The 26,068-nt window shown below is 39.3% G+C and overlaps 1 protein-coding gene across 3 annotated transcripts in view; it reads left to right on the forward strand.

Moving 5' to 3' along the window:
- LOC108665775 (hormone receptor 4) overlaps positions 1-26,068 on the forward strand; it is a 103,675-nt gene that overhangs the window by 69,822 nt on the left and 7,785 nt on the right. For 2 of the 3 annotated variants that reach the window (XM_018152571.2, XM_018152572.2), the window contains exon 1: positions 11,267-11,562. The exons of the other annotated variant lie outside the window; for it this stretch is intronic. In XM_018152571.2, the coding sequence (XP_018008060.1) occupies positions 11,490-11,562 (73 nt within the window). In that variant the 5' untranslated portion in view covers positions 11,267-11,489. Of the gene's footprint in view, positions 1-11,266; positions 11,563-26,068 lie in introns of those variants that run through there. 3 annotated transcript variants of the gene reach the window in all.

Genomic DNA, 26,068 nt, shown 5'->3' on the forward strand with positions numbered 1-26,068 from the left:
ACCTCACCCCCCCTCACCCTTGCCTCCAACTCACCCCACTCACCCTTGCCTCCGCCTCACCCCACTCGCCCATTCACCCGCTCACGTCGCAAGGCCGCTCACTGACTCGGCACTTCTGAGCGCAAGTGAAAGCAGGCAAGTTCATTGCCCCCGCTGCTGTGCCTGCGTTATAACGGCGCTGTAACGGAGCTATGACTGCGTTATAACGGCGCTATGACTGCGTTATAACGGCGCTATGACGTAGCTGTAACGGCGCTATGACGGCGCTGTAACAGCGCTATGAAGGCGTTTTAACGCTTCTGTGATGACGCTGTAACTGTGACTCGTGCTGCTGTAACGGCAAGTCACGCTGTTCTTACAGCGACAATCTAATGGATTGTCGTATCTCCTCGTATACATCTAATGATGAATACCTCATATTTCTGTCGCGGCTGCAGGTACAAAATTGTGTTTTACTCCCATGTGCTACTGCAGCCATGTGTGTAGTGACACAATTGTGTATTTTGTAGTGATGTGCAAGTGCTCACAATTGCATTGTGTATGTGCTCACTATTGTATTGTGGAGTAATGTGTCAGTACTCAAGTGGGTTGCTGTATATCACTCTGTGTTTATATACACCTTGTGTTATGGTGAGCTTGTGCTGTTGTATTATTCGTATAAAGTTGTCCCCCGCATGCTAATTAGTGGAAACTGCCACAACCGCGAGAAAGTCTCGGCAATTGGCACACGTTTGAGTACAATGTTGCACGCATTTTCTCTCATTGCTGATTCAACATCCTTATTTTAGCCTTGTTGGCATTATTATTGACCCAGTATTGGGTTCAGTTATAGAATCTTTTTCTTATAGAATTTCTCTGAAAATTTTGCTGACCATGCAGCTGATCTGCGGTTATCTGCTCTCAAATCGAGGTCAGCGGCGCATATCATCAAAGCATATCATGTTTTATTATTGCTATCATTTCTCCTTAAGCCGGAGTGTTCGTACCCTGCGAAGATGGGGGTTCAAGGGGTGCGTTGTATTAAGGATTTAAGGTCGAATCTTGCGTTATTTGTGTGCGCAATTTACGTACAGTAACAGGGTACGCAGTTTACGTACAGTAATAGTGTATGCAGTTTACGTACAGTAATAGTGTATGCAGTTTACGTACAGTAATAGTGTATGCAGTTTACGTACAGTAATAGTGTGCGCAGTTTACGTACAGCAACAGTTTACGTAGCTTACGCACGGTAATAATTTACTTAATTTTTTGAACGCTAGTGTAATTTACGTACCTACACTAATTAACGAACGGCAATAGAGTGCGTAGCTTACGCACGTTAATTCGCGTACAAAAACTGTCTACATAATTTGTGTTTACTAATTTGCGTACTCAATTTACGGAAGGCAACATTGTAAGCAATTTACGTACAGTAACAGTGTATTCAATTTACGTACGGCAACATTGTACGCAATTTAAGTACAGTAACCCAGTGTACACAATTTACGTACGGCAACATTGTACACAATTTACGTACATACGACAACATTGTACGCAATTTACGTACGGCAACATTGTACACAATTTACGTACGGCAACATTGTACGCAATTTACGTACGGCAACATTGTACACAATTTACGTACGGCAACATTGTACACAATTTACGTACGGCAACATTGTACGCAATTTACATACGGCAATATTGTACACAATTTACGTATGGCAAATTTGTAAGCAATTTATGTACAGTAACATTGTACTCAATTTACGTACGGCGACATTGTAAGCAATTTACGTACAGTAAGTGTACACAATTTACGTACGGCAACATTGTACACAATTTACGTACGGCAACATTGTAAGCAATTTACGTACGGCAACATTGTAAGCAATTTACGTAATTTACGTACGGCAACATTGTACATAATTTACGTACGGCAACATTGTACATAATTTACGTACGGCAACATTGTACACAATTTACGTACGGCAACATGGTACACAATTTACGTACGGCAACATGGTACACAATTTACGTACGGCAACATTACGCAATTAAGAGCTTGGCATATTGGGTGTCGAGCGTAGATGCGCTGCTGCAAGGCTGCCGTGGCGACCTCGTTCTCAGTGCCGTACTTGGCGCGGTCGTGTAGCGGTTTCTTGGTTTTCACGGTCATAAAGGTTGCGGTTCTCGAAAAAATTCAGAAAAGGTACAAAAAAATTGTTCGATGAGCACTCGTGGCCGTGGCTAACGCGCGTCCATCATGCGATGGCCAACGTCTTGCTTCTTAATGCTGGAGTCTGAGCTGCTCAGGAACAGGTCTCGACTATCACAACCATGAACTTGTTCTGGGTGGCTGAATGTATTATCATTGTATTTAACTTGCTTTTTAGGTCTTCAGAACCCCCAAGGGGCAAATGGTCCTGTTAATCATATTCTTGAATTCGTGCTGGTTTTTAAGTATACTTTCCTGTTAGCTGCTGTGCGTGGCTACGCTTACTCACGTCAACGCCAAATAATTGATTGCTTTAACAGCTCCTTCGTCAAGCTGCTGTCCGTTACACGATGTGAACGCATCTATATAAGTTTTTAAAATAAAAATCTATAGCTTTCCGACGAACCTTTTTTTAATTTTTAAATAGATTACCAACTTTATTTCATCATGAGAACTCCCAGCCGCTTGCACCAATTAGAAATGCAGTGGCAAATATTTTACATTATTCATTGTAGTATTCATTCTTATTGTAGTTTTTATTCGTGCCACTCACTGATAAGATTCGCGTTAGTCTTTCATAAAAGTTTACGAATTATTTCATCAGTATGTAATATGTGATGCATCTTTTCCGTTAAATCCCTTTCACTTGACCGTTATTATGCTGCTTTTTTGTCTTCTTCGAAAGAAAAAAATTGTCGTACATCCATAATCCTAATGAAGGCACCTCCAAAAAAACGCTGTCCTAATTACCACATTTTTTTCCTTTTTTTTGAGACAATAAAATAATTCTTAGTCTCGTAATGAAGCAGGAATAAGGTATGTGTGTCACAAGCGTCCGTGGTCTCCAGGACCACAGTTAATTTAATGCGTACAGTCGAAGCGATTAGCTGTAAACCTGAACTGTGATGTCACCGCAGACCAGTTGATCTCTTGCTCTATAAGACGATTATTTTCTTTCATTTCATTCTTTGTACATTTAATGCTGGGTAATTTGGGTAATTTGTTTATAGCCAATGTGACGATCGTCTCCTTATTTAGTGACATTCCTGCCCACAACCAATGGTTAATTTTTCAACTATGATGTTGCTAAATTTTTTAAGCTTAGGAGTACTGAAATAAAATTAACGATAAATGTAAAAAGTGAAATAAAGTAAGAAGTGAAAGCACATAATATTTTAGACAAATGAATTATCTTATTAAATTGATGATGAATTGAAATTATTTAACTAATTTGAGCGGTGATCACCCACTAAGAAAATATTGCTAATTAAATTGATGATGAATTAAAATTATTTAACTAATTTGAGCTGCATGTGATCACACACTAAGAACATATTGCTATCATCTCATTCATTCTTCTGGCATAATGACCCGATGAAAGCCTTTGGAAAACTATGAACCTTAATCGGCTTTAGCATAATCGAAAGCTTGAGCAAACTAAATACGGTGGTTTTTAAGTCTGTGGTGCATGGGCATTTATTTCTGGGCACACTAACGAGGTGCCCACCACAGCTCTAATGAGCGCCCTACACCACAAGTTAATTGGGACACAACACATTATGACTTCATTCGGCCTAGCCTGAGTAACTAAGTAGGTCAAGGGTGATACTGCAATTGTACACATGATGTTTTCGTTAACTTAATTAGCAGGAGCAAATTATTTTTGGTACGTGTAAATGATTAAGCTATTAATAGATCTAAGTGAGATTAAATAGCCTTCTCTTGGTTATTTGTGGCCGACGCTCATCAATTAGCGGCTTAGCTTGTCGTTGCCACGAGATGCTTCAGTGTAGGCGTCTTTACAGTTTGTTAATAAGGGAAATATGAAGAAGAAAGTCTCCATCGGACTAGCCCTTGAATCTTCTCGGTAACCTAAAATATTAAAAGGCAAACTGAGCAATAATAAAAGCATTTACCGTTAAATTATGTTTTAAAAATATTTTGCGCATAAAAAATCGATAGAGCATTCACATTTCTTCTGTGCTCCTGAATACGTTACATAATGCTTCTTGCCTTATCTCATAGAGAAAATACGAGCTACAAAATATTCCAGGTACACTTATCCAAGTACCCTCAACTACACCTGCTATATAGAATACTTCCTACGTACGTGTACTCATGTTCCTGTGTACGCATGGACCTCTGGTGTACTCATGTTCCTCTGTACGCACGGACCTCTGGTGTACTCATGTTCCTGTGTACGAACGGACATCTGGTGTACTCATGTTCCTGTGTACGCACGGACCTCTGGTGTACTCATGTTCCTATGTACGCACGGACCTCTGGTGTACTCATGTTCCTGTGTACGCACGGAGTGAGGGAAGCGACGCATGAGATGGGCATGAGTGAGGGAAGCGACGCATGAGATGGGCTTGAGTGAGGGAAGCGACGCAAGGCAGGTCCCTCGAGGCGGCGAGGGCTGCCATGTCACGTGTACCAGCAACACGAGGCTGAGGGACGCGTGAGGGGAGGTTTTGCCCTCAGATATCAACCGTGTTTCCGCGTCAGTTCTGCACCGTACGTCCTCACGGCAACAACTCTTCCGCTCTTCTCGTCTTTAAGTGTCTACTGATAACATACTCTTCTCTATGAACGTTATTACCTCATCCAAGTCGTATCCAGCAACCGAAATCGATAACCGATTATCCACCCAACCGATTAATCTGTCTTTAATTTAGATTTTTACTTATGAGTACCCGCACTAAATTGAGCCTAAAGAGTTTCCAATCAATGGCATCTATTTTGTATTCAACCCATTGGAACACGAGATTCGTTCTACCAGCTTAATACTAAAGCAAACATACTGTTTTCTTTTAAATAAGAAACGCTATACATGCATAACTTTTTCTTTATACTACCAAATTTTTCCACGAATCCTTGCGAAGTTCAAATTTTTTCTGTATTGCTCCTGCAATACAGAAAACTACTATACAATACAGAAAACACATACTATGCATTCTCTCATTGCATAAGCGTTTCAGCGTCTACAAAAGCGGAATAATCTTCAATTGTGTCAACGTATTGGGATTAAAAATTAAATGGAATTTGTAGCAGAAAAGAAATTTCTACCAGGTATTTGATTTCACACTTAGAGTCATCGCCTTTGAGCAACAAGATATTCTCAAGATTTTGGTTTCTTTTCACGAGTGAACAGCATTGCGATTAAAACTGTGACATGATTCCTAAAAGTATAAATGATTAGAACGGACATAAGTGAGAAAAAAGCCAAGACATCTTTAAAGACATGTTCTTGCCTAAATATCTTTCTACTTCCAGATGTTTGCCATATTTTCTCTTATATCTCGTCAAGAGCGCTTGCTTCGCCATTCTAGAGCTAAAATCAAGCCTTAGCGATTGCTGAATCATAGGTTATTCAATTTCTCTTCCTAATTTATATACCTAAGGGTTTTAAACTGTTATCACCCATCCAAATCTATTCATAATTTGGATTGTTTTTACCTACTTTTACCAGCCCTTCAGGCACGAATCTCATTGACATCGGTTAATGTGTTGAAAACTGGGATTCAAAGTGTAATTCACAGGAGTTCTACTCGCCCTCATTTTTCCCCTCACATTACCCTCGTATTACCGGCACCTTATCCTCATCTCACCCGCACCTTACCCTCGTCTCACCTTACCCTCGCACCTTATTCTCGTCATCTTCGTACCCTCATCTTCTACCTGAATACCTGATACGTCACAATGAGCCGCAACGTCGTGGACCGCGCGACGCAAGATCGCATCCGTCGAATATTTGTGCGCGGTATGTCCTGAACGGTTATCTATTATTAAGCTTAAGTATTACTTACGATGTTAGCGTCTTCATAAGTATTTTTTGTGAACAATGTTGGGATGAACTTGGGTTCGTGTCTACAAGTGCCCTTATTCATGTACATTGAACAGTGGTGTAGTGAGTAAAAAAAAATTTAAGGAAATAAAAATGTCTCATTTTGATGCACTTATTCATGGCATCTTTGGCTAAATAAAATATGGTAATGCCGGTCTGAATTTGGTGTATTCTCAATGTACCATTCCGTTTTTTTTTTAATTTTAGGTGAAATACCCGTACTACTTCATATATGTATCAGAAAACACGCAAGTAATATACGCATAATCGAGGTACTCATGATTGATCATGCATGTCAACGATGCGCTTTGAACTTCCCTGAAAAGAAGAATGTAAAGGGAACTTTTCGGTCACTAACTCAATTTGGGAGCAACTCATTTGATTAAATTTGCATTTAAGCAATCTTTTGATACTGTTATTTGTGAAGATACTGGTAATTAGCATAACAGCTTGATTAAATTTGGCTTCCATAGCGACCATATTAGTGTCTGGGGCGGCAGGTTAGCTTGTAGCTCGGCCGCTGCGGCTACACGTGACCAGGCATGTGCACCGAGCCTCTGCTGCCGCCTGTGACGTAGCTCTGAGTCTTAGTCCCGGTATAGACTGAGGTAGATCTGCTGCTAATTATATTCCATGCTCCATTTTCTACCTGCCATATTTCAAACGGTGATACCCTTTACGACGGACGGCCGTACATACGCAGTAGGTATATACGCATGCTTGGTGGCCGTTCTACATATAAAATAATGATAAATAAATGATAATAGTAAATAAACAGATAAATAATAAGTGAGGTTGTTTTGTTTAATTATTATTCACATCTCACCTTGATCTGTATTCAATTATTTCTCTTGTACAGTCCTCATTCATTATATGCGTGTCATCGGAATTATTATTTCTGTTGATGTCGAGTTCTAATTGAGAAAATGTGTATTTTAGTCACTCGTGGAAGTTATTTAAAAAATTTCTGAGATCGTTGCGAGATAATTAAAAAGAACATTGCGCGTCCGAAATAGAGAAGCATGTTAAAAGTGGGCTCACGGCAGCCATCCTGGTTTACTAGGAAGTAAATTTCTAGTGGAAAAGTAACGAATTTTCTGAACTTCCTTTTTGACTTGTGTGAGTAGACCAGTTAAGTATCATGGATACCAGCATGGATACCATAGTTATTGAATAAAATTTTGAGTTAGATCTGGGAGTAAAAATTAACATGTAAAAAAATTCTCTTTTGCCCCTAAAAACAAATAGATGAAAAGAGTGAGTTTAGGAACATGTCAGGTACGTATACACGAAGGCCATGCCACTCTCCTGGCTTTTTATTTATTTTCCTTCAATGCACTCATTTGCATTGCACATGCACTTCAAGCCTTGCACTTACGCATTATCCGCGATAATATTCTCAATTTTTCACTACTATAAGAGATTTTCTCTATTCTTGACTCACGTTTAAAATTTTATTAAGATTTAAAACATGGTTGAAATTTTTAAATTAAGGCTTAATTTTTCGATATTTTTTATGTTCATGCTTTTTTCAAGATTTGTCTCTCCTGAAGAAGAGTGAACGCGATGCTTGGACGTCACGTTACCACATTACAATTCCTTACATTACCACATTGTACACCATTTATTTCATCAATCCATATTAGTCAAGTCAGTTAGTTGCAGCTGAACGCGCTATACGTACGCTGCTGCCACTTAACTACTTCAATGTCAGGTTCGCCTTCGATTTCTCATTTGGATGTTTTGTTTTGACCTACAGGGACGTCGTATAGGTACCTTACAATTATTTTATATCGTTGCACTAACTTCATTGTTATGATACAAAGTATAATTTTCACGTTTTTTTCAACAGGTGAGCGCAGTGCACGAAAATTCGAGACCTACTCCCATCACGACTGGAACGGTCAGTGATTGCTTCCTGAGTTCAATGATTGTTCATCAGTGATCACCTACTATATAACTGAGTTAAAGATTGTTCATCAGGGACCATGCACATACTAGCTGAGTTCAAAGATTGTTCATCAGGGATCACCTACTAGCTGAGTTCAAAGATTGTTCATCAGGGATCACCTACTAGCTGAGTTTAAAGATTGTTCATCAGGGACNAGATTGTTCATCAGTGATCACCTACTATATAACCGAGTTAATGATTGTTCATCAGTGATCACCTACTAGCTGAGCTCAAAGATTGCACAACGCACGCTGCGCCGGTCCTATATGACGGCCTGGCAGTTGCATTGCTTATGTGCGCGGATGCGTTTAAGGTCTTCGTGGGTGTCCGGTTAAAATTTTGGGCCGATGCTGATATTTTGCTTATGCGTAAAATCTTCATTACGTACTTTTTGTTTTATTAGCATAACAATTTTAGATGTACGGCTTTTTTCTACGTCCAATTTCATTAGCATTTCAATAATAGAAATTCGGGTCTTCATTACTTCGAATTATAGTCGTATTCCGATTCTTGAAATACGTCTCTTCTTTTCTTCAAAGTTTATACGCATTTCAATATTAAAAATGCGACTCTTCATTAAATAAAGATTTTTTGGTTTACTAATTCTTCCAATGCAACTCTTGATTACTTCAAATTTCATTCGTACGCATACCAGTTCTATGAATGCGTATCGTTATGGTTTCAAAATCTATCTACATATCAATTACAGAATTTGAATGTTAAGCTCATCTTGGCTGGGTCTACTATAAATATTAATATAAAAATAATAATGGAATAATATCTGCTAATTAAGAAATGACTAATATGAAACAGGTCTTTATTGTATTTCTTTAAGTAATTCCGTAGCACTGAAAATTTGCACTAAGACAAGCATATCTTTGTTTATATCGTAAAATTAAGTTCGCCGAGCGTAAACATGACAATAAAGACTTCCTTCCAATGCCGAATATCCTGCCGCACTCAATTGGTGAAAGGAGCGTTGATAACATCCTGCTTGCGACTGCCTTGAGCTTGAGCTTATCTAATGCGTGCCATCTTATAGTAGTGGCTTTAAATCCTTTGTTGTCAGTTCCCAGGGCCATGAATGACCCCAGCTTCATTGTTCAATGAAGATTATGCAAATAAGCGATGAGTCTTCTTACTGGAGAAAGTTTATACTGCATAAACATCTTACTGTGCATCTTACTTCCTATACCGCGAGATCTACCAGACCTGAATGAACCCTCAAGCATTGAGCCCTAACCCATCAGACAAATGCCGATAAAATAACGATTAATTAGTGTTAATCCAACAAACGTGTAATTCAACGTTGATGCAACGAAACGTTTTATTCAACGTTGATTCAACGAAACTTCTAATTCGACGTTGACTAAACGGAAGATTTCTGTTGAAAACCATTGTTGAATCGTAGTCATTTTCTCAACCAGGATCTGTAGAGCAGATTTCGTCCTTAAATATAATAATTACGAATCTAAGACTAAACACCGGCAGAGAAAAGGCAATTACCATCAGTTATCACTGTCGGTTATCACGTAAAATTTTATTTGTTACCGATGCTAAGAATATTCACTTCATTCATTTAATATATGCACAACATTTAGCTTCTTCTATTCAGAAGAAGTTTTTGACCTTGGTTGTGTGCTAATGCATGCAATTTAATATGTAAAGGTAAGCGTTGCTTTATTTATGCATTTATTTGATACATTGCATTATTTATACGTACATTAGTTATCCCTTCAAAATTCTTGGAGTCTTATGCTTTGATTTTTTTATATGCACTAAGGAACCATTTTTTTTCTACTCGATCACATTTTAATCACACATAGCAAAGTAAAAATAATCGTCGCTTCTAAAGAGGCACAGACGTCGAAACGATGTTTTGTAACCATTCTTCGCGCAAATAAGCTATTTTTTCCAATTGCCTCTTAGCTGCCTTGATTTTATCCTTAGTATGTGTTTAGAACATAGCAGACCCAGACCACGCTGGAGCGCAGTCTTTCCGCCCTAATACGATATTTAGAGCTGTATATATGTAATATTTGCCGCTGTAAATATCCAATATTTACCGCTGTAAATACTTTACTTAAGTTCGCCCCTATAGCAGCCTGCAAACGTTACGCTCACAGAACGCGCATGCGTACGTGCAATTGTTGCGCCCAATGCGTACGTGCAAACGTTGCGCTCACAGAACGCGCATGCGTACGTGCAAACGTTGCGCCCGCAGAAGGCGCATGCGTACGTGCAAACGTTGCGCCCACAGAACGCGCATGCATACGTGCAAACGTTGCGCCCAAAGAACGCGCATGCATAAGTACAAACGTTGCGCCCACAGAACGCGCATGCGTACTTGCAAACGTTGCACCCACAGAAGGCGCATGCGTACGTGCAAACGTTGCGCCCACAGAAGGCGCATGCGTACGTGCAAACGTTGCGCCCGCAGAACGCGCATGTGTACGTGCAAACTTTGCGCCCACAGAACGCGCATGCGTACGTGCAAACGTTGCGCCCAAAGAACGCGCATGCATAAGTACAAACGTTGCGCCCACAGAACGCGCATGCGTACTTGCTAACGTTGCGCCCACAGAACGCGCATGCGTACGTGCAAACGTTGCGCCCACAGAACGCGTATGCGTACGTGCAAACGTTGCGCCCACAAAACGAACATGCGTACGTGCAAACGTTGCGCCTAAGAAAGCGTATGCGTACGTGCCACGTTGCTTCCGTGCCACGCAGTTATCTGCTCGTAGGTGACCTCTGACCGCCGTCGACAGGTTGGCACACCTGTGCCACTGCACTGCTTTCCAGGCTCCTCCTCCACTACAGGTCTTTGACCAGCACTGCTTTTCCAACTGCGGTGTTGGCTGAGTCGACGGCAGTCTCTTGCGGGACGCCGTGTGGTGAGGTGCTCTACGGCCCTCACTCCGTCCAGTCAGCCACTCACTCGCACGTAGAGTTCATTGCTTCCCGAGCAAGGAACTTAGCGTGTGTCGTCACTTTACTTTAGGGATCTGATATTATTTTTCATTGTTTTTTTTCTATAGCTGAGGCAAAAATAACGTTCGCATAAACATATTTACGATTTCATTCTTGTTCAAGTGCCTTAATTTGGAACCTTTACGTTTTTTTCGTGTAGCATTTATTCCAAGTTTGAGATGGTCTTCCAGGATTTGTCAGAGTTTCGCATGGGTAATATATTGTGGTGTTTTTTTGTGAGTTCGTATTATTATGGTTGTCTTTTAAAAGATATCTTTTCATTTGCTTTGCAGATTTTTATGCTTTGTTACGTTTTTTGCATGCTAATTGCGCTCTCATTGCTAGATGAACTCCTGCAAACTTCTTGGCTCCCGAATATTCGGAATACCAAAGAGGTGACGCAAACAGTTTGTGTGCTCTGTTCTTAGACGATGAAATTAGAGTGTTTCTTGAACAATCTGTTGAACTTGACGTTTTTTTGTGCCGCGATGTGCTGATACTATAGAAAGTTACTGCTAAATATGAGCTTGTGTCTCAGCGACGTCCGACTAGAAAACCTCCCTATATCCAACGTGCAGAGCCTCCACGCCAAAGGTGAGTCTCGGCACGAACTTAATTGTTCCTATGTGCTTAGAATATCGATGCTGCACTCGCCCCATCCAGCTTAGCGGCGTCAACATCATTATTTTAATTAACATTGATGCGGTCTTTGTTCAAGTTCAATAACTGAACTTGTAACCTGTTTAACTGCATTGCGTAGCGGGTTTAGATTAGCTTGTCTAAACGCTGAAGCTAGACACACTCTTGTAGGTATGCTACACGTGCCTGATGAACTAACTAACAGTAATATTCTTCTTATTTTTCGTATCTTACTATATTTTTCTTTTCTAAAACGTCTTAATTTTAACGCTGAAATATCCAGTATTTGTGTGGAGTATGGTGAACAGTACGTGAAGATTTACAGCAGACACTATAATATTGTGAGTGTATAATAATATAGCTGTCATATTGAGAGCATTTGTTTTTGTATTCGCATGCTTTATATTCATTACTCACGTTCATATCCTATCAACGGGTTTGTGACAGGCATTATTATTTGCGTGTTCATTACAGTTCGTTGTTTTTCCACGAAATATTTTATTACTTGTTGGAATTAGAAGATCACACCTTGCAATTGTTGTGCGACTGATTTCATACGTACTGCTGATGTGTCTACATTGTATTCATAGCTGAGTCCTGAATACAATGTTTTCTCAGAGTGTCTCTGATTAACTTCTGTCAAGGTGTGCCCTTGTTCCCGCATGTCATCAGTCAAAGGCGATTTCATTTCGTAAAAATTGTAAAATAAAGTATTAAAAAATCAAGCACTGGTCTAATCGATAGTTGCTGAAATTGAATAAGTTCTTGAGACCCTATTGCATGCATTAAACGTACAAACATTCATTATACAGTCCGTACTTGTTCAATGCTGTGTGTGGTTGAATGTCTCTGGAGTCAGAGGTCCACCGCATGAAAGTCCAGCTTGGTACCGCCTAGCTTTCTAACTCTCGTGGGAGAGTCTCAGGGGCGCTTTCTACTCCCCCTCTGGTATGTCGGGCTCAGCTTGCTAATTTTAGACGCAATTTGCCTTATAATGTCGCTCATTGCGTTTCCTGATCAGTTTCATGTCCGTTAATGCTTAGAATTTGTTTTTGTTTCTCAAGCTGCGTGCACGCTACTGTCTTCCATTCAGTTTTCAATATAGATAGGGAACTTTCTAGCCATGTTTATAAGGGTCATTTGGTCAAGATTTGTGTAGTTATTTTTTTAGACCGAGACCTCTTGTGCGTTGTCTTGTACCGACTACGCTTATTTATATTCTCGGTTGTTTTTCCTAGACTTTTTTTAGAATCGATATGCTCCATTTCTCCCATTCCCTTACTTCCGGCCAAAGCAATTCCTCTTTCAGAGTATTATTATTAAAAAATCAAGAGAATTATATTGATTCCTGCCTGTCTTTAGTAATATAAGAATCTTTCAAATTTTGGAAAAAGTCTAAAAATTTGAATCCTGAAATGATCATAACGTGACCACAAATTAATGCCCTTAACATCAACCATGCAATTACAATTTTCTACTCATTGAAATCCAGCTGCTAGACGCATTCATTCAGCGCGCAATCATACCAGCTCTGCACGCCGGATCTTGGAGGTCAATGAACCTCTGTAGGAATACACGAGATAAATTATTGTAATCGCACTGCAGTACTAAATTCATTGGCTTTGTCTCCCTATGGTTGTTGCGAGAGCAGGAGCAGTGCACGGTGTTGTTTCTTTTGTCTTCTAATTAGGGCTGGTGCATTAGCCGACAGTTTAAATGCTCGTATTCGTCGCCAGTGCATAACAAGTTTAGCTGCGACGCCTGCTGCTACTACTGCGTCGCTAGAGTTCAGTCAACTGTACCGGCAGCTTCTCAGGTCAATGAACCCTGCTGCTGCTGCTGCTGCTGCTGCTGCTGCTGCTGCTTCCAAGAGAGAGACTCTTCAGAAAAAGATGTCAAGAATATAGATAGCGTGGCTCTCTTTCATTTAATGATTAAGTCCTCAATTTCGATTCATCTTGGTTCCAAATTTTATCGCGTGGTTAATAATTTGTTTGTTGTTTATGTATTTGATCGCATAAGCATTTTTATAATGAAATTCTTTCGGATTTAGAGAATTATATTGTCCATTGACATATTGCTACATAATATTCGCACTGAAAAGCAGAATCTCAACATTGCCTGACAATTTCGTCTGGATGCTAAGAATCTCGCGTCGCACTACCTAAAGAATCAATCTTTCGGCCTGTCGAATTAACACAAAGCGATAATGAGCTATTGAAGAAATTTTTTTATTATATGTCACTCTGGTCAGTATTTGCGTTCAGCTGTCATGCTTTATTGAAACTAATTAACAGAATTTGATTGGAAGCTCCGGCTCGTATACACGCTGTGTGCGCCGCCTCCGTTTCTCTCGCGTCCGTAACGGTATCGGAGAAATCGCAACCCCGCTACCTTGCTGTGACGTTTACGAACGTAAGACTTGCGGCCGCTCGTGACGAACTTGCCAGCTGCAGTAATACCACAAATTGCATTTTGTATTAATACTGCCGCATGCCATCTGCAGTAATGCTTATAACTGTCTTCCAACAACTGCAGTTTATTACTGCTACAGTCTAGTTGAACTGTTACAGTTTTGCTGCTACAATTCACTCAATGGTTTTTACAACCGTTAGTTGTGAGTTTAATTGAGTGTTATATATATACGCCGCCCTCTGTCATGAATATTTTTTCGTTTTAATGATATTTTTTATAAGCAACCACTGTTGCGCCATCCATGCATATCTACAAGACGACTTCTGGACTGTATCCCAGTTTGTCTTTGCACTAAGTTGACCCATGTCCAAATGCTGACCCACTGTGCTGACCCGTGTCCAAATGCTGACCCACTGTGCTGACCCGTGTCCAAATGCTGACCCACTGTGCTAACCCGTGTCCAAATCTATATGTAAAATGGTGATCGCTGACCGTATACTCTGTGTGTGGCAAGAAAACATGGCAATGGAGATGTTCAGGAACTAAACTTCAAGTTCAGGTTGCTGCGGAAGCTCCACCAGAGTTCGTTCATCCAAAACATAGCGGCGCATCGCGCTCGAGATTTCTTCAGGCGCACCTGCATTGGTGGCAGGAATGGTTCGCTTGCGGATCTCTCGAGTCAGCGCTAGGTTCATTGAACTTCTCGTGGCTCTTTACTACTGAATCCTGATGACTGCCATGACGAAGTCGATTTTTGTGTACTTTGTGTTCTACCAAGGTCAGATGACCATATCGCAAGAGGCGCCGTGCTTTGCTCTACATTACATCGCGTCAGCACTTATCGTCCTGCTGCTGCTTTCTAGAATGACCTTCAAGTTCGTTGTTCCCATCTGCCGCACTCATTTGCTAACGGTAAATGCTAAAGATAGCGGGAAAAATATTATTCTAGATATATTTACGCATGCTTTTACGAAGTACAGACTCAACGTCACGATAAAGGTTAACAATGCATTCGAGACTTTCAGCGAACTGAAGTGCTCAATTATATAATTTATGGCAATGAAATTGAATTGGATTACAGTACTACACATTTACCAAATACGTCTCTCAATTCAATTTTATGTATTTTCGTTGTACCGAGAAGTTTCAATGAAATTTTCTTATTGAAGGTTCAAAGAAATTTGGATGAAAAACGTCGTTACAGTTTGTTTTACTCATCTACTGCATTACTCTCGCCATCCATGCATAAAAACCATTCATTACTCATTCAATTCTCTCTTATTGCCATCCATGCATATCACCTCACATTAGAGTTGGTCTTGGAGTGCTTGCTGGCAGAGTTAGCGCGCCGCACGACATGTCCGGACAAGAGAACGGACGCGCGTGGCGGTTGTGGTGTACCGAATAACTGCACTCATAACGGTCGCTGGCTTCCCGCCAAAACTGGTTACTGCTGCGCTGTTGAAACCTGCTGCAGCGGCTCAACTGTACGGTTTTTTGTATTCTCCTCTCTGTCAGTGTCGGTCGGTGACCATGACCGCGATCCTCGCTACAGAGTTCGTTGACCGAAGAGCCTCTGGGAGTCGAGTCAAGACGATAGCTTCTTGGTCTGCAGCTCATCGCTCGAGTTCAACGACCTCCACCGTCGACTGTAACGCGCTAGAAACTGTGAACTTCAGTGTCTTTTTATTAATGGTCCATTACCATTGCGTAGTTGTTTTTTGGACTTGTTTCCGGTAGGCTTCACGAGTTTTTTGTATTAGTTTATGGTGATCACAGTGATTATCTACTATATCTAACGTCGTGAGATCAACGGAATTTTCTTTTATAGAAATGTAGTTGGACGTTGTTTCTTCTCCAGCACGGAACTGTGAACTCTTAAACTTGATTCGTTCTGCCTCTTTTTTATTCTCTCACTTGGTCAATTGGAGTTGATATTCATAGAATTCATTGTGTAATAATGGATAGCTTTTTTTTCGCAATAAAAACATACAACAAAATTCTAAACACATTAGTTCGAATTCAAACTTTGTCATAGATTCGTTTTACAAACGTGAAGTGCTCATATAATTCAACTAAACAATCGTAGCTTCAATGCGGGAGCAAAAGAAAAATATTTGTTAAAAGTTGCCCTAATAAAGAAACAATTCAAAACATGTCATTGATAGAAACTTGACTCGTAACGAGAGAAACTCCAGGCCATCAGACGTTCAAATTGTAATGCACTTTACCGATTCAATAAGATTGTTGTTATTATTGTGGACCATTTACGCTTAATTGTGAAACATTTTGCATAATACTTCGCTTGCATTTGCTTCAAATTATACGTTATTTTCTGTAGATTTGTGAGACGATTCGCTAACCTTGCACCGATGTCGACTGCGTGAACAAGAGAAGGGGGGCGGGTGCGTGTAGCCCTGGCCTGAACTGTTGCAGCGGTTAACACGTCGCATAGGTTGCGCGGTCAGGGTCTTTTGGAGTATCTTATGCAACTCACACGCTGTTTCCTCGCCTGCCTTGTTCTTCTTTATAAAAATTATTGAAACGTTCACATTGTGTATTTAGTAAATTGTTCTAATTTATTTAATTTTTGTCGGACATTTCTACACCTACTTGAACAAAACTACTTAGCTTGACTAAAAGATGGCTCCGCTGTAGGGAACTTCAACGATGGCGAGCTAGTTATCCATGGAAGTGGGCAAATAAAAATTTTACGAAATCAGTTCATTCATTTCCTAAACACTCTTTCAGCTAAAATTTTTCATAGGTGAATTTTCTCTAATGTCGAGGTTTTAATGTTGTTCAACTAGATTCGTGGAACTATTTACGTTTATTCCTGTCGGATTTCAGAAAAATCAGAATATCGTGTTTTTGCGAGATTCTTTGCAATAGGAAGACTAGTTCGTCTTTAAAAGTATGAATGAAATGTATAATCATGTAATTATTTTAAAATGCAAACATTATGGTCAATTAAACGACAAGCACGTTGATTTTAAAGGGGATATATTGATGGAGTGTTTTAGACTCGGCATCGGACTCGGTAGGATCGATTAGCTGTTCAAGTCATGATTCGCGCGCGGTTCTTTAGGACGACGCTGACCCTGAGACTTGGCGCTGAGGTTATCCTAACGGCTAACGGTGAAGGGCGTGTTAAGATCTCGTAAAATATCGCCGACGCGTTGCTTGGCAACCAAAGTCTTGCTTCTCGCCTGCGCCGGTGTGGGCCTACTGTTCTCAAAATGGATGTGCCCTTTCCAAGGTCAAATCTGTTGCATTTCGGTTTATATTGTCTGTAGTGAAAATCTATTTTAAAAATAATTGCCATTTTTGGATTTGGAATGTTGTTTTTTATTATTTTTTGCTTAAATTTCCAAGAATAATCTTCACATAATCATACTTTTTATTAGATAAAACAACTTTAAAATACCCTGTTGCTACTGCATGGATAAGTTTCCTGATCGTACGTACTTGAGATTTTGAAGAAACTGCTTTTTGGATGCAAGAATATTTATCTGCTTATCACGAGCAGTCACTTTTTCTTTATATTATTTCAATACTTATCTAATTTTGTAATTGGTTGATACTACTCGTCTTTTTGATCCACCGAAAAATTTCCGAAAAATTGTAGGAACTCCACAAATTCTCTAGCATTAGATGGGTCGAAAATATTCATGTGCAGTCTAAGAATTTATTATATTGGGCTCACTGTCCTCGAATAGAAGACGTCTACCTTGAGAAATTGGTCAAGCAGGTGATCTTTTTGAACTTGGTGCAAACGCAGGTGGGGAAATCTGAGCCCAGTATCTCGATAACCTGTGTGCCATGTTTTGGAACAGTGTGTGCAGTATATATGCCATGCTGTGTAGCTCCATCATCCATCACTCCTTGTGGGTGCTCAATGTCGCTACGTATCGCGTTGTTATTTTAACAGCTTTTGGTGAGTTTTATGTGCACAAGTCGTACTTGGTGTGAAGACAACCTACGATGTGGACGTCCTTCTGTGTTGGCTCATCCAAGGCTGCTCCACTTGGCCCTGCAGAAGCAAATGCCAACGGTGTAGCGTTGCTTCGACTTATCTCGTCACCCGTACAGCGTTTACGTCATAAAACGCAGTTTTACGTTCCTTTTTTGCTCTAGACAATTATATATTGACTTTAGGAACCCAAATCTGAAACCAAGCACCAATATTTCAACACAACTTTATTTCCAATGAATTGCGGAAATTCTTTCAGTGTTTAAACCATGTAGTTAAAAATGATAACAACGCTACTATACGAATAGTTGAAAGCTTACTTTAAGTTTAGCGTTGTCTTCTGACTTTTATATTTCAACGTTCTTTCACATTGAAGTTTTTCAGTTTTTACCGAATAACTGCATGTCAATTCTATTCGTTTCAGTGCGGGAAACGAATAGTAGTCTTTGAATCCTTAATCATTATATATGCCTTCTGAAGTGCGCTAGGGTTGGGAGAGCCGAAGCTCTATTTACCGTTAATCTTGTTGCCCTACCCTCTTTCTATCGAAATAATCTACAAGGAAATTCTCTATGGATTTCAAACGCCACGGTCAAGTGTCAAGATTTTGAACCGTTCTACAATAAATGCGCAGTACTAATCATAGTATAAATAATGGCGCACTATTCTTCTTCGTTCCTATGTTCTCTGTGTCAGTTTCGAGAACGCATTCTATTATGATCATTTATTTTTGATTTTTTTGTTTCGTGAATCCCGTAAGAAAGGAACATGAATAAGAATGAACCCAATATATATTCTATATTACAATTTTGAGGTGCGGAGTAAAATATGAGTCAGAAGGAGAAGTTAAGTAATTCTTACGGTTCTCACAGCGGGTATGGAGCTTGTTGTAATTCTAGTAACGCCTTGAGTTCAACATGTAACTGGACGCGTGGTGACTTGACGATCAAGATCATTCCGCTGAGATCTACTCGATCTATGTCGCGTACCTCCCGCCCGTTGGATCCAAGGTAGGCTGGTTTTATGCTTATGTCGTGCGTTGTACCTGGAGCCATGCGATGAAGTCCTTCAATTTCTGGCATTCCAAGTTTCCGTGAGAAAATCTTCCTGCCGTCTTGATCGCACGTGCTGAAGGTCGCTCGCAATATAGATGCACCTGGGAGTTTCCCATGTAGAACGCGGAAATACTCACATGCATTGTTTCCTCTTCCTCTCTACGATTGCTTTCGCGAACTACATATTTTTTCATAAGACAACTCTGGATTTACTCAGCGTTTAATGTCACAGTTTGAGAGGCGAGTTTACTCAGCATAGTTCAATTGATGAAGGTTTCTCTAGGAGTCCGCATCATGTTGGTAATTGGTATCAATATCTTACATTTACATTACCCAATATCGTATTCATTGCTGATTTTCGACCGCATCTGGATCAATAAAATTAAGGTCTTGAAATGTTTAACGCTTCGTTAACATAATATGAGAATTCTGTACAATTACAGCCCAACAATTAACCAAATCGTTGTTAGACATAGCAAACAAGACCCTTGATTAGAAAAAATGTGCCTTTCTTCCTGTAGTTTCCTCAAGGCAAATAATTTCAATTCGTATTACGTGTTGTGTGAAGAATATAATTGTTGTTTACTGCTTGCAACACAATACGACCTTCTTCACTTCTTGGATAGCCTTGACGCGCTTTTCCTTCTGTGGCAATGAATGCTTGCGCACAAAGATATATTACCGCTGCTTAAGCGCTATACCAATTTAGATGTTGTTCCATTAGAGTTGGTGCCTTGTTTAATTTGTGTACATCTGTCTTACTTATGTTTTATCCTTTAAATTATGCCTCATTCACTTCGTCGCGTTTCTAAATAATTCTTTATTGTTTGACAGTTACGACGAGGTTTAGCCTTGTCATAAATATTGTCATTTAGTTCCTCCGAGTTTGATTAGTTTTATTCTTAAAAACATGTTCATGCAGCCTTTAGTTCGTACCATGAGTCTGCCGGGATCATGTGTCCGTGAGCATCCTTGATATCTGGGATACCAGTCTCACCATGATCGAGCTCTTGCTTTGACCTTAACATTTTAGATTGCGCGAGATGTGGATACGCTCCAGCGTGGGCAGCTTAACCTTCTAACGGATAACATGTCTCTGGCTGTTCCAGTCGACATTGATTGTCTTTTGATCATCTCTTTATGTTGTATTAAATCTGCAATTACATTTTCTGCAAAATAACTTTCTTATTAAGCCTGTTATATAGGGTCTCCGTAGAGCCGGAAATGTAAGTCACCGCTCGACACCAAGCACGGCACTGCATGCGGAAGTACAACTCCGCTCTTAAATGCATGTATTTACTCGTAATTCACAGCTTGTGCAGTGAGGGTATTTTTCCTGAGCAATTGCTTCTTAGCACAATCCCCATTCAATCATCATCGCCTTTAAGTATAATCATCAGTATTTCCATTGTTTTTATAATGGTTTCCTTGTTGTTTCCTTGTCAACAAAACGTATTGTCATTGCTAAAATATTATCATTTCTGTGGTAAAGAGAATTTCCCTCTGAAGATACAATGACTTAGCTCGAGCAGAGTGCTTTAAGTATATTTAATTGAAATAATTTCATAACTTTGTAGATTTAACTAGAACCGGCGACTTTTTTTTCTTGGAGCTATTGTTTTTTTATGTGAATTGAAGCGAACGACGTTTTTTTCTTGCACATGCTAGGAAATTGCTAGATTCTAGTCGTGCATGTGTCTCCTTAAGCTGTACAGCATCAAGGTTACCTCACCGGCCTTCATCACCGGCTTAATCTACAAGACATTTAGATGTGTCTCATTAGCCCAAAACTTGTTGGTTTCAGCGGCCATCAAGTGGTTTGCCATAAACTTGATAAACGTGGCTTGCTCTTCTATATTTAAGTCAAGGCTTCATGCGAGCTTGTATTACGTGACGTATATACGACTGTTTGAACGACTGCAAATCACAAATTATTATCTGGATCCTTGCAAATTGAACTAAATTAAATGCGTGTCATTGACGCTGAGGTTCCTCGCATACTAACCCTTCACATGTTAACCTTGTCTAAGAAATCAACCACGAAGTCCTCGATAAAAAATAATCCAGAATTTATAAAATATAATCGCGGTATTATTTGAAATATCACGGTGGAAACATTAATGTTTTTTACCTCATTCGATCTGCTCGTAATACGCATGAAATCGGTCGAAACTAACTAATCGTACACTGTCTAATCCGGATTAATATCCTGTGCATGATATTTTTATATCGATGTATATCCGTTTCAAATATTATTGGAAGATGATTTTTATAATATTAGCTAACTATTTCACAGGTAACATAGAAAGTTTTTTGTGGAAGAGCCTACATAGAGTAGCCCTACATGACGCGAAAACTTGAGTTTTAATTATACCCTTCTACCGAATTTACACATGTTTCGTGTGTAATGAAGGGGAATGAACGCATATTTTACTGCACTTACTTGCTTTTTTGTAGGGCCTTAAAATTTTGTTGCATTTATTAATTTTGCGAGTCTGTTGTACGTCGGTAAACTCGACCCTATTAATGCATGGAGCTATGCTGCTGCTGACGAAGGTTGCCTGCACTATAAGGAGCGCTCCAGTTACCGATGACGTAAATCGCGACATTTAAGTTGAGATCAAGGCTCATAATTTCATCAAGTTTATGAACCGATAAGCGAATTTAATGTACAATTTTGCTACGTCTGCAATTATGCATCATCGCATTGCTAAGCCTTGAGAGGTTTACATTTTTTATTGCGGCAGGACGACTAAGTACTGGATCGTGTCAATTCGATGCAAAAGTTACTCTTTTCACATCCTTTCTCAACAAAAGTTAAAGAAAGCAATAAATTAAGCAACGTAATTTGACGAAGTTCTTGACTAAGCCATTGCAAAATGAAAACAAAATATATAATGTTAAAACTTTTTAAATGGCGTTTTTATTTATTTTTCCACCAAGCTATTTTATGAGATTTTACTGCTGAATTTTTATAACAGATTTTTGAATATTTCCCCATATTTCTTCATTCCAAGAATTTCGACGCTCGTCCTCATTAATGCAATAATGAATGAACATTGTACCGTATATTGGTAGTCAGTATCCGTACGGCCTTCGTCCCCGCAAAAACCAGCTCTGCCCACGCTCACTACTCTCACCTTCGTTGGCTGATGATCTGTCCTGGAATTTTTACCCTGAACAACCATCACTATTACCCTAAACAGCCGTCGCTAGTATAATTATTTTTATGATCTTCCCGATGCCAAAAAAATTTCCGATAATTTACTGCCCTTGATATTTTTTCTCCCGCTAATTAAAAAAAATACATCCTGTCATTGACATTTTTGTAGCGTACGTTTACTGAGCACTACTATATGTTCAGAAACAAGCTTATGTTTCAGCTGCTCTAAATTGACTTTTATTTATTTCTGCTACTACGTCATGTCGTCATGTAGCAAAAGACATCTAATCTTTGAGTGAAGCCCACAGAAATATTATTAATTGTTAATTTTCCGCCTGTCCCTATGACCTCATTAACTCGTGCAAATGTTTTCAGTATTTTATTGCGTTATTAGAGACATATATTCCTACGTAAAAATAAACCCCTGGGCTCTTAATTTAGTCATATTTGAGGCATGGCTACACTTCCTACCCTCTATAGAAGAGTCAAGCTCGTCAGAAGACCTTGAAGTATTCCAGTTTACTTCAGACCGAGCAGCGTTCCCGTGAAATGTGATGCCTCAAGGTGAAAAAATATACATTTCTATTATTAATTACCTAACGGTCATGGATGCGGAACGAAGTTCACTCCTAAGTTCGGCGTTAATTGTTAAAGATTGAAGCTTATAAGAATAAGTCACGTCTCGTTCTAGCACAAAAAAATGTGTTCTATTTATAAAAGCTGCAAACTAATATTTAAAAAATGTTTTACGGTAAGAAAAATTATTTACCTTATTTATCTGCTTTAAAATTTATACTGCTTGACACAATTGTTATATCTCGTTTTATTTTTGCGAATGATAATAATGATAATTGATGCTTGAAACGACGATTTTTTTGTAAGAAAAACCAATTTAAAACGGTAACGCTTGATCAACAAAATTATATATGAATCATGAAATATTAATTAGTTTGGTATATTACCTCGCATCTCAACCCTACTTGAGATTATAAATTATTATATTAGATTATGATCCAAAAATAGAAAATACAATTGACAGTTGCGACTTTTCAATGATGATCTTGACCTTGTCATCGGCCAGTTCAAAGGAACTTCCCGGAAGCTCTTGACGTTTCTTGTTGCTGCAACGATAAATAAAATGCCACGTCCGCCGTCAATGAGTTATCCGCACTTTGAATATAGGACTTCTGATTATTGTTAAATCTCATTATTTTATTTATAATATGCCTCCTCCGTTGCAAATCTATTTTTCTGAGTAGGTTAAAAAAAATAGAAAGATAAATGTGAGGAGATCCAATTTCATTCTCATTTTATGAGTGCTCTAATGAAGTTATCTACCGGAATTGAAATTGTTCAATCCTCATACGTTTAGACAAAATCGTACATTGAAAACTGCGGGACGAACTTTGCCGTAAAGCTCAACAGAAACAAGTTTGTATTGTTGTTTATTAATTAAACTTTCTGCAAACTCGTGACCAACTTAGTCGCGAAGCTCAACAGAAACTTACTGGTATGATGGTTCTTTATTTGAGTACGGTGGTTAATTTATTTTTTATCATCACTCATCACCAATACTTCAATGGTGAGGAATGTCTAAACTTCCTGCAAACTCGTGACCAACTTAGTCGCAAAGCTCAACAGAAACTTACTGGTATGATGGTTCTTTATTTGAGTATGGTGCTTAATTTATTTGTTATGATCACTCATCACCAATACTTCATTTGTTATGATCGCTCATAACCAATACTTCATTTGTTATGATCACTCATCACCAATACTTCAATTGTTATGATCGCTCATCACCAATACTTCATTTGTTATGATCACTCATCACCAATACTTCATTTGTTATGATCACTCATCACCAATACTTCAATGGTGAGGAATGTCGGCAGTCGGCGAGATCCTGTGCGTCTGAGGGACGCACCTCACAGACCCTGACTTTTCCGACCAAGGACGCCAGCGTCGCGGCGCTTCAGGAAGAGACGCGCGCCTGCCTGCCGCACACGCCCGTCCCGACCTCCACACTCACAGAAATGAGCGAGACTTTGTCAAAATTAGTGATGCATGTTTTGCGCTTGTATGGGTCACTACCCGACTTCCACACTCAGAGAAATGAGCGAGACTTTGTCCAAATTAGTGATGCATGTTTTGCTCTTGTATGGATATTTCTGACCCGGTATGGGCCTACGTCCTCTACGTTGCTAGTGCTGTGCGTACTAAAGTGCCGCTGTTTGGACAATATGATCCATTAATTTTTCTTGAGTGCAAGCGACGCTCGTGGCTATAGCTGCATCCGTGGCAAAGAGTGTCCCACGTGCACTATACATCTAACATTGAATTAACGTTGATTAAATGTCCAAATTAGTGATGCATGTTTTGCGCTTGCATGGGTCACTACCCGACTTCCACACTCAGAGAAATTAGCGAGACTTTGTCCAAATTAGTGATTCATGTTTTGCTCTTGTATGGATATTTCTGACCCGGTATGGGCCTACGTCCTCTACGTTGCTAGTGCTGTGCGTACTAAAGTGTCGCTGTTTGGACTATATGATCCATTGTTTTGTCTTGAGTGCAAGCGATGCTCGTGGCTATAGCTGCATCCGTGGCAGGGAGTGTCCCACTATACATCTAACATTGAATTAACGTTGATTAAAACTTTGTCCAATCGACGTTAATTAATTAAACGTTGTTAGACTGTAAGAGTATAACTAACTAAAAAAAATACTTAATAAATATCATGTCATATGAACAGCGAGATTAAATTCCGCATGATCGACAACAACTAAATGCTTGATTACTGTACAAACATTCATATTATAAGCAATTCTGTCACGGCTCCGATATAAACAAAATTATTACGTTGGATGTTTTCTATTATAGAAGTGAATGGAAATCTCAGCGAAAGATGAATATTTTTCATCGGAATCGATAATTTTTTAACTATTTTGCGTTGAATTAGGCTTAAATTTGTGAAAACTCGAGCACGTTTTGTCACTGCAACAAGATATGTTAATGGTGATTTAATTCATTAATACCAGATTATTGATTACGATCAATATTCTGTTATTCTCTATTGTGACGATCAAGTCTTCTTTGTTTATGTATTGTTACGGCAATCTCATTAAGATGTAGCCAGCGATCTGTGTTGCGTCGAAACTGATTAGCTTGACAGGAACAGTTGTAAGAATTAAAACAACAATGTTTCTGATTAACTTGCAAGGAACAGTTGTATGGATCAAAAGAACAATGTTTCCTAGTTTGTGAATTACTCTACTGACTTGCCAATGAAACTGACTGACTTGCCAATGCCTGAATTTTTCAGTTCTTTTCCCTTGTGTTGTCGAAGTATTTATTTTTTGGTATCATTGATTGAATCGAAGTATCGTTGGTTGAATTTTGGTGACGAACAGCTTAAAAGACTCGATTCTCTCGACGCAAAATAGAGATCTATACATCGCCGCACTGAGAATAACCTGACAACGCACAGCTTTAATAATAATTAACACAATTCTGGTGTATAAAAGTACATCGCAGCATAAGTCACTATTACCGATTGCCGTTAATACGGCTGTGTTCGTCTTGGTAAGAATCATGGCTGATACCTATTACCGTAAATACGACAGTGTTTGTCTTCTCAGGCATTATGACTGTTACCGATTTCCATTAACTCAGCTGTGTTTGTTTGTCTCGGCAAGAATCATGACTGTTAATTAGTACCATTACCATAACTGCGTTTGTTTGTCTCGGCAAGAATCATGACTGTTAATTAGTACCATTAACATAACTGTATTTGTTTGTCTCGGCAGGAATCATGACTGTTAATTAGTACCATTACCATAACTGCGTTTGTTT

The sequence above is a fragment of the Hyalella azteca genome, unplaced genomic scaffold, assembly GCF_000764305.2.
Source record: "Hyalella azteca isolate HAZT.00-mixed unplaced genomic scaffold, Hazt_2.0.2 contig7076, whole genome shotgun sequence".
NCBI classification, from domain to species: domain Eukaryota; kingdom Metazoa; phylum Arthropoda; class Malacostraca; order Amphipoda; family Hyalellidae; genus Hyalella; species Hyalella azteca.